This window comes from Porites lutea, chromosome 9, assembly GCF_958299795.1.
Source record: "Porites lutea chromosome 9, jaPorLute2.1, whole genome shotgun sequence".
NCBI lineage: Eukaryota > Metazoa > Cnidaria > Anthozoa > Scleractinia > Poritidae > Porites > Porites lutea.
The window spans coordinates 19,691,128-19,700,444 of NC_133209.1; the positions used below are offsets into that span (position 1 = coordinate 19,691,128).

Consider the following 9,317-nt stretch of genomic DNA (forward strand, 5'->3'; position numbering starts at 1 on the left):
CCTTGCATGTGCAGGCAGCAATGAAGCAAGTAGACAAATTAAGTAAAAGTAATGCTTAATTTTATTGTTTCTACCGAAACTTTTATTTTTTCAGATCTAACTCATTGACTCATTGACTCATGACTCATGACTCATGACTCATTGACTCATTTGACTCATAAAACATCCGTTCTCGCTCAGTTTACTTAAAATTGATTATTTTGTGTTATAATATGAGGATTTCCAACTAGGAAAGAGTTTTAGCAGAACTGAATCAATGACCAGTGGAAGTTTTAATTTGGCTCATTATATGTCAATAACCAAGTAAACAAGGATGCCATACGCTTCAGCAAGCTAAGGCTGTGTGCAAGCTCAAGGAGGCGGTGGCGGATAGCAGAAGTTGTTAGGATTTGCTAGTAACCTAGAATATTACTGTTGCTCAAGCTATTATGTTACCCACCCTATCAAAGGTGACATACTGCAAAATCCAGTTGTCATCATCAACAACCACTTGCTCCTGCAGTATGATGCAAAATAGACTACTCTAGGCTGTTGTCCATTTATTATTTTATTTATCAACACCTCAGTTGTCCATAACATTGTCAATAAACCTACATTGGGCCAGTTTTCGTATAATATGTGCCTAATTTTCAACAGTTTCTTAAAAGTTTTCTTGTATTTTAGAACTTTTAAACCAAATTGTTGAGAACATTGTGCTACCTTATTTAGTGATCAGATAAATAACATAATTATTTATAAAGAAAAATTGCACAATAGCTGCTTCTTTGTTAACTGGTTATTATAAACAACCCTAGAGGCCCATGTTTGTCTTTGTCTAACTGGTACATGACTGGAAGCCAAGAAAGGGCTGTTAGGATAAGAGAATATGTTCTTGCCACACACTTGTAACAAGTCGGCTACAGAGCCTTTCCTTTCACAGCCTAATTCTTACTGTCAAAATAAACACTTATCGGATGGCCTCCAGAATTATCTAAGCATGATTAACGCATTAATTCAGCAGAAGAAAATGTAGATTGAAAAGAGTACTTGCCTTATCATCTTTTAACACACAAAAATGTGAAAACTTGCCTAATGCATGCAGCCCGAAAGATTCATAAGCCATTCAGTTCTGGCTTTGTGCACTGAAATCAGGGGTGCTCTAATGAATAAAGGCTTGACACAGAAAATTATCTTGACCCATAAGTATAGCAAAGGAGATGTACTTTCAGCAGAAAAAACAATAAATTAGAAGCACATTGTAATAAACTTATACATAAATATCATTTCGGTAATGTAGTCCTTGAGCTTGATTTCCTTTCTTACTGTAGCACTGACGAATATTAAGAGGAATTAGAGACTGATTAGATTTTATAATGCCATACAAGTGTCGATTGCTTGATTTTTAACTTTTACTGTCAAACTCAGAAAACCGTGAACACCTGAAAAATTTCAGGAATGTTGATTATGTACTGGCAAATCACAATAAAGTTCAGGGAAACACAAGCAAACATCAAAACCATAAACTAATTACCGCTGCTGTTTGTGGTTTAGTTTTCTCGCGCCTTATTGGCTTATTTCTGGCAACAGAATAACATTCCATAAATATTTCTGGTGTTCACAGTTTTGTGAGTTTCACAGTAATCTATGTGAGAAAGGGCCAACCATTCACTCCTCTTTTCAGTTTCGCTGAATGCAACAGTCGATACAGAGGCAAAATTAGCCCACAACGAAGGCAAACATTGTTTGTCAAGGCTCGTGATTCTCATAAAAATTTCTCAAACATGACCTTCAATTCCTGGTTTTCATATGACGTCACCAAAATTCAAACTAAGAAACTATTGCTTCTTCTGAGTTTCTACTTTCACATGGTATTATAGCACCTTAAAACCTTTATACAAACAATTTTTTGGCTCAAAAAGGTTCTTCGTTTTGCAACAGTGGACGCTTGCATTTCCAAGCTTTGCTTGATGCAGCATTTAGCTGACAGCCAGGAAAGCTTATAAATTTAGGTAAAACATTTTTCCGAATATCTCACGTATGAAGTATTGCACAGACCTGATTCTTGGGAGGCTTTTTTGTATATTTATCTTCTCTCATTTCCCAGATTCTAGACTTTCTGCATTAAAAGGTTTCCATTTTTAATTTTGATGGCATGACAGTGAAAACCCCCAATTCTCTTCTTCACTGCTATTACATTGTATTCAATTGTTAACAAAACAGGATTGTCGCGCTCGATGTAAATCAGACACGAATTTCATGTTTGCAGGTCGAGAGGCCCGGAAGTAAAATGTTATGCGCAGTAGATTTTATTTTTAATTTGCTCTACGCATTCAATTCCCTTCAGCCAATGAAAAAATTCGTATTTTCCGTTGCGTCCAGAGCCACTGGTTCTTTACAAATTAAGCTGAGTGGCTCTGGGGACGAGAATGAGCTGCCGAGTATAAAGTGAGAAGGGGGAAAAATAAACATATTTCTCATTTTGTGGCATTAACCCGAGAAACTCAACGTTCCCCATCATCAAAATAGATAAAGTCAAGTTCGAACCGTATTTTAATAGAAAGCAATGCGGGGAAAAACTTGTTTAAGACGGTGCCTTTCGATGACAATTTACCTCATAAAATAGCCACACTTTCCTCTCAATATCCCTAAAATAGGGCTTACCTTCATGGTTCCTTACTTCTGCGAGCTATAAAAGCGTTCAAAAACGGGGTACTTTACCATGGGGAAAATTGTAATAGAGGGCCAAAAAATAACCCCGCAATACTCGAGCCCGCGTTCTTATTGGTCAATAGGTGACCTTACATGACGTACTTGCTGGGTTGTTTGCCCCTCGCTTGGTCGATCGCTTGTCAGTTGTTAACCGTCGCGTTGTAGGTGCTGTTGTACCATGCTAAAACGTTCTCCCACAAAGAGTGTTTTTAGAGATAACGGGGAGAGAAAAATAAAAAAGAGCAAAGAAGGTGCTTCTTCATCAACCAGCAAAGTGGATGAAGATTTGGTAAGATCTTTCTGTTTGTTTTCTGTTATGGCACCCCTTTTCACCTTTTCACGTATTAGGGGTAAGCTCATATGATTTCTAGTTCAACTTTTTAATACTTCCTCAGATTTTCTGGAATGAAGAAAGCGTTTAATTCACGAGGAAGCTAACATGTTTATCATACTACTGAGCTGATCATCGTTAAAAAGGGAACATGTTTTTTTTTTCATGATCGAGGGCAAGCTACCACGACATATGACGTGAAGATTTCCAGGGTTTACCTCGGTGTAAGAAACTGTGAACTTTGTCTTTGTTTCGCACCTTTTGTTTTCTACGTTCTATTGCGTTGACTTCTTTGTTTCCTCCGTTTTACGTCACTTGTGAGTTTAGCAGGTTCTTACACCGAGGATGAGCCGATTTCCGTTTATGGAAATCAAAAAGCAACCTTGAACTGTAGACCATAACAAATAAATATATGGCAGCACTCCTTCATACTTTATCTATCAATAGTTGGCACTACAGCTGCCCCCGCTCTGTATGTATCGTGGTCGGTCAATAGTCTTCTTGTTTGTGTAGCTCTTTAAAAAACATAGATTCATAATGGATATTTTCACACATATTGCATACATAGATAAGAACACAAAACAAAAAGTTTCATGCAGTGATTCAGTTCGATTTTAAAGCAGCTCAGATCAAACTAATCTCAGCTTCGAGAATATTTTATTCTAAAATATAAGCAAAGATTTGATTAGAAGTTGTAATTCTTCACTATTTTTCTTTTACTTTTAATTTAAAAAATGTTTGATCACGTTGCTCTTGGGCGTTCTAGTCATTTAACTTTTAAGACAATAGTACGTTAATGAGAATTTGATGAAGAGAATCGTTTCATTGTGATGGAAAGATATCTGTTGAAGAGCAGTATTCACCATTTTGCATTCCACAAGAGATACTGAAAGCAAAGTTTATGCAAAAATATTGGGAGACAGACAAGGACAGACAAGGACAGACAGACAAGGTGTATTAGGGAATGCAAAAATAACAAATACTTGTGGTTATGTAAATGTCACTTAAGATCTGGACAAGTTGAGTAATTCATAAGTTTTTTGGCAAGTCTTTCTTACATGTAGCTGAACCATACATTTATTTATTATATATGTACTGAGATTTACTGCAAAATGAATATGTCAAATAAAAATGATGCGTTGCAGAGTACACGCAATCTGATTGGTTGTACGATTTTTCTCACTAGTGAAAAATACCGTATGACCAATCACAACCCGCAGACGAAAGTTTTCACTAGTGACAAAAATCGTATCGATTTTCCCGCCTTTCACTGACGGCGTCACTAGGCAAAAGGAAAACCATGGCGTCTTCTTCGAGCAATTCAAGGTTTGCAGATATAACTTCAGTAGAGGAATTTATTGAAGGACAAGAAAACGAAAACACCAGGAAGAAAACTGAACAGAATGTTGCTTTGCTTAAGGAGTTTTTGAGGCTAAAAGATGAGTCAAGGCCTGTAGAAGAAATTCCCCCACACGAACTGAGTTCATTCATCAGCGAATTTATCATAACAGTAAGAAAGAAAGAAAACAACGAAGATTACGAACCCACTTCCTTGCGTGCTATGATGGCCAGTTTTGAACGGTATTTAAAGAAGAAGAATTACGGCTACAGCATTATGAGAGACGTCGAGTTTGAAAAAGCACGAACGGCATTAAAATCAAAACAAAGAGATCTCAAGAAGAAAGGCAAAGGCGATAAACCAAACGCTTCAGTTCCCCTCACAGAAGACGACATAAAACTGCTGTATGACAAAGGATTGTTAGGAAAGTCAACTCCTGAGGCTCTACTGAATACAGTTTGGTTCAACAACACAGTCTATTTCGGTCTCCGTGGTTGTAAGGAACACAGAGACATGTGTTGGGGCGATGTGCAACTACGCCAAACTACAAATGGCGAGGAATTTTTAGAGTATACTGAGAGACAAACTAAGACTCGAACCGGAGAAAATCCCAGAGATGTCAGGCAAATAAAACCGAAAATGTTTTCGGTTCAGGGAAGTGAAAGAGATCCCGTCACTGTTTACAAATTCTACGCGGAGAAAAGACCGTCGGAAATGAACGACAACAACGCGCCATTTTATCTAGCAGTAAATAACTGTAAAAAACAAGATTCTTCTAAACCATGGTTTAAAAAGTCAGCCGTTGGCGTGAACAAGCTGAATTCGTTAATGAAAAAAATGGCAGAAAAAGCCGGGCTGGGGCCCAATGTAAAGAACCATAGCGGTCGCAAAACAATGATCCAAACTTTAACAAACAACGACATCCCAGCGACAGATATTATTCAACTGTCGGGACATAAAAATCTTCAAAGTGTGACAAATTATTCTGTAGTTTCTGAAAAACAGCAAGTAAAAATGTCTCGTACTTTAAGTGAACTGATGTCCGGGAATGTGCATAGCTTAGAGAAAACTAATTCATCTCAAGTTGGAGAATGCTCCACTGATCCTTCAGTTAGCTCGGCGGGTCGCTCGGCGGCAGATCATCACCAACAAGCGATGTCGCTTTTCACGGGCGCTGTTATTCATGGAGGTCAATTCAGCATTTCTATTAACAGCCTCAATCAATCCCCGAAGTTGGCAATCCAAGAAGTTGAGGTAAAGTCTTCTCCAAAGAGGTACAAAAGGCTAAAAGTACTGGACTCTGACTCTGATTAGAATGCATGCATTACTATAATTAGATTTACAAAACAGTCAACTTTTTCAAATTTTATATCTTAGTTACGGTTTTGAACGGCGATATTTAAAGCTGAAAATTTTCATTGTTATTTAAAGTTAAAGAATCGTTTAAAAGTAGACTTTGTTCCACTTTCTTCAGAGTCATTGAATAACTTTAATGTTGTAGGAAGTTTTGTACGTTCAGTTTGCTCGAATAAAATCATTCGCAACTCGTTGTGGTCTTTGTGTTGATTTCACCGCGCAATTGATAGTTGTTAACATTATTTTGTAATATCTCAGTACATACATAATAAACAAATTACCTCATGGTTGGTTCGCTTGTACGATTTTTATTCACGAGTTGTGAAGAATCGAAAACGAACGAGTGAGCGCAGCGAACGAGTGAGTTTGCGATTCTTCACAACTCGTGAATAAAAATCGTCTCACTCACCAACCATGAAGTAATCTCTATATACTAATCATAACTATAACAAAATTCTCAAATCCTGATTGGTTATCAACTGCCCTGATTTCAGCCTTAATAGGACAGTTTAATAGGACAGTACGCGTCATGCCTAAGTAATTGGACAGTACGCGCCATCACGCGCGCGCAGAAATGGCTTTTTTTTTTCATTGCTAGCAAAAAAATTCTTGGAATTTCTTGTGTTTTGATTTTTAAAAAAAGCCTTATATATCACAAATTTTGTTAAAGTTATGATTAATTGGTAACAGAACTTCGTGTCGTCCAATTCGGTCCGTAATCATACTCGTGATTAAACAAATCGGACTCCCGCTACGCGGTCGTCCGATTTTGTTAATCACTCGTATGATTACAGACCGAATTGGACTCCACTCAGTCCTGTTACCATTACAAATATGGAAACCTTGGAAGTTTAGCTGTGTGGATTTGACCTTAAAGTGGAAATCAAAGTTCTATTGTAAGATGATACAAAATATTTTATTTCCTCAAATAAAAGCCATCCCTCTATTAACCACCTCCCTCAAATAAGAAATCTTTTCTAGTAATAGTTGACAATACAGCTCCACCCCCTCTGTATATTGTCGGTCAATAGTATTCTTGGTCATTGTGTAGCTCTTTGAAATATACCAATTCATGATCAAAGATTTTCACACATATTCTATACAGAAGGTGAGAGTAAAAACGGTAAACGAAAGGTTCCATGCACTGTTTCAGTTCGATTTACACAGCTATGACCTGAAAGCATGCTCTGTTTTGAGAATAGTTTATTTTAAACCATTACAAAAGATTTAATTATTAGAAGTTAAAGTTTTACAAACAGTTCATTTTATTTGCCTGAAATTAAAAGGTTTGATCAATAATTGCTCACAGATGTCCTTCAGGGAATAAAGTATTAGAAGTGGCTAGAACATGCCAAAGAGATAGAGAAAGAGATCAAAGATCTGTGAACTTGTGTCTGGCAAACTATCCAAGTGTTTATATACACAGTCATACGCACTTTATAACCTCATCTCCGCTTAATGATGTAACATTTCCCAAGCATTCGTTATATAGAGGTGTTCCCCAGTCCCTTTGCATGTTAAATCGAGGTTCCACAATGTACTTAAATACTTCGATCACTAAAACTCCTTTTAAACTATATCATACAGCAGAGAAGTTGATAACGGATTTGTTGTTGTTCTTGTTGCAGGAAGACGAAAAGTGATTAATGAAAGAAGATCATTAAGAAAAATAAATATCAATTGTTTTTTTGAAAAAAATGGTGTATTCATTTGTATTTTAAGAAAAACTTTTGAACGTCGTTTCTCCTTAGACAACAACTACTCGCATGTCCAAGCTCCTTACAGAGGCGTCTTCTCTATTTTCTAAACAACCATTTTTCGACTAGATTCTATTTTTTAAGAGCAGGGGATTTTTAGATAAAACTTCATTGACAATCATTATCATTAACCTCTCTCATAATATTGGGAAAGGCTTTTCGTTGTGCGTGGTTTGTAGAATCTCGTTTTTGACTCTCTTTTACTATTCATTGTAATTATTATGCTTTAAAAGTTCATATTTCAGTTTATTTGTTGCTTTGGTGCATGTATGTTCTTTTTATCCCCATATAACGGTGACGTGGGATCCTATTCACCACCGGTGTTTAGTTTTCTGTAAGCTAAAAATAAATTTAAGTAAAACCTTCATACACCAAGAGGGGTGGCTTCAGAAAAGAATAAGGCCCGAGGATGATAATTGGTGGTAGAAATGAATAGTCTGTTGAACGTCGTGCTTCCTCTTCGACAACAACTAGCAAACATTAGAGCTCGTTACAAAGCTTTCTTCTCTATTTTTATAACAACCATTTTTCAGTCACTATTGACTTTATTCACATTGAAATGTTGCGAGTTCTTAGGTTAAGTAAACCTTTTAACACACATTTCCTAAACTCCTTTTTTTATTGGAAATGCTTTTCATTGCGCGTGTTGACTAGAAACTCGTTATTGACCCTCTTTTACCATTTATTGTTATTGTTAGTTAATTTGTTGTTATAACTTAAGAATCATCTTGTACATGCGTGACCTTGTACTCAAAACCGTGACGTAAAAAGGTTCACACTCTCTCCAACATCAATAGCACAGCATAAAAGGAAATTAAAGTCTTCGTTAAGTTTTACGACAAGTGATATTGTATACCGCATGACCCATCCCAGAGAGTACAGTGGGGGATCGAGGGGAGGGGCTGGACCATTATTTTTAGACCAGAATGAGGCTCGAAGAGCAGAAAATGTTATTTTAAACTGGGTCCGCCACTGCAGTAACATCGAAAAGAATGTGGCAGTTTGAAAGTATCAGAAAAGCTCACGAATTTTACAGACGGTGTTCTCTTGAAAGGAAATTTCTTTCTTCGCAATGACCGAGTATTTTAAAGTCGATGATTACGAAAACTAACGTTTTGGAAACCCATAACCACCGGATTGTAGCTTCCAGTAAGATTTAACTAAAAAAGACTAACGATTGCATGGATAAGAAAAGATTAAAAAAACCTTCATGACAACAAAATGGGTCGCTTCCGACGATCAGCCGAAGATGATAACAAGAAAAAAAGACCAGTCACTTGAATGCTGTTTTTCTAGTCAAACTGTTTCAACGAGTCAAACGTCTGAGCTCCTTACAAAGACATTTCTCCATTTTTTAAAAAACCGAATTTCGAGTAGCTTTTCTCTTTTTTTACGTTTAAGGAATTCTTAGCAAATCTTTGAATCAAAATAACCCATTTAAATTTGTTACTAGTAACGGGAAAGGCTTTTCCATGGACATGGTTAGTAGAACATCGTTTATGATCCTCGTTTACCATTCGTTGAATTATTCTGTGTAAGGCAATCCTTGTTTCAGTTTATTTGTGGTTACAAGGTCAAATATTCTCGAACTTGCTTTGGTGCGTGTAATTTTTTAGCCGTAGATAACGATGACGTGGGAGTGTCAACATTCTTTCCAGAATAAGAAACTACAAAAAGACATCTACCGATGAAAAGCAAAACGGACGATTTCGATGCCTAATCGCCACCGGTGTTTTTCTTTCTGTATGCTTGAAATAAATTTAAATAAAACCTTCATACACCAAGAAAGATGACTTCAGAAAAGAAAAAGGCCCGAAGATGATTATTGGTGGTAGAAAACAATAGT

General features: G+C 36.7%; 1 protein-coding gene across 1 annotated transcript; it reads left to right on the top strand.

The window, feature by feature from the left end:
* Positions 1–4,093: 4,093 nt before the first annotated feature.
* Positions 4,094–5,967, top strand: LOC140947809 (uncharacterized protein KIAA1958-like). The gene has a single exon (XM_073397005.1). The coding sequence runs from the start codon at positions 4,320–4,322 to the stop codon at positions 5,670–5,672; it is 1,353 nt and encodes a 450-aa protein (XP_073253106.1). The 5' UTR covers positions 4,094–4,319; the 3' UTR covers positions 5,673–5,967.
* Positions 5,968–9,317: the final 3,350 nt, after the last annotated feature.

Bases quoted from the DNA above. Each gene is read 5' to 3' on its own strand.
- LOC140947809 (XM_073397005.1), top strand. From the start codon at position 4,320: ATGGCGTCTTCTTCGAGCAATTCAAGGTTTGCAGATATAACTTCAGTA.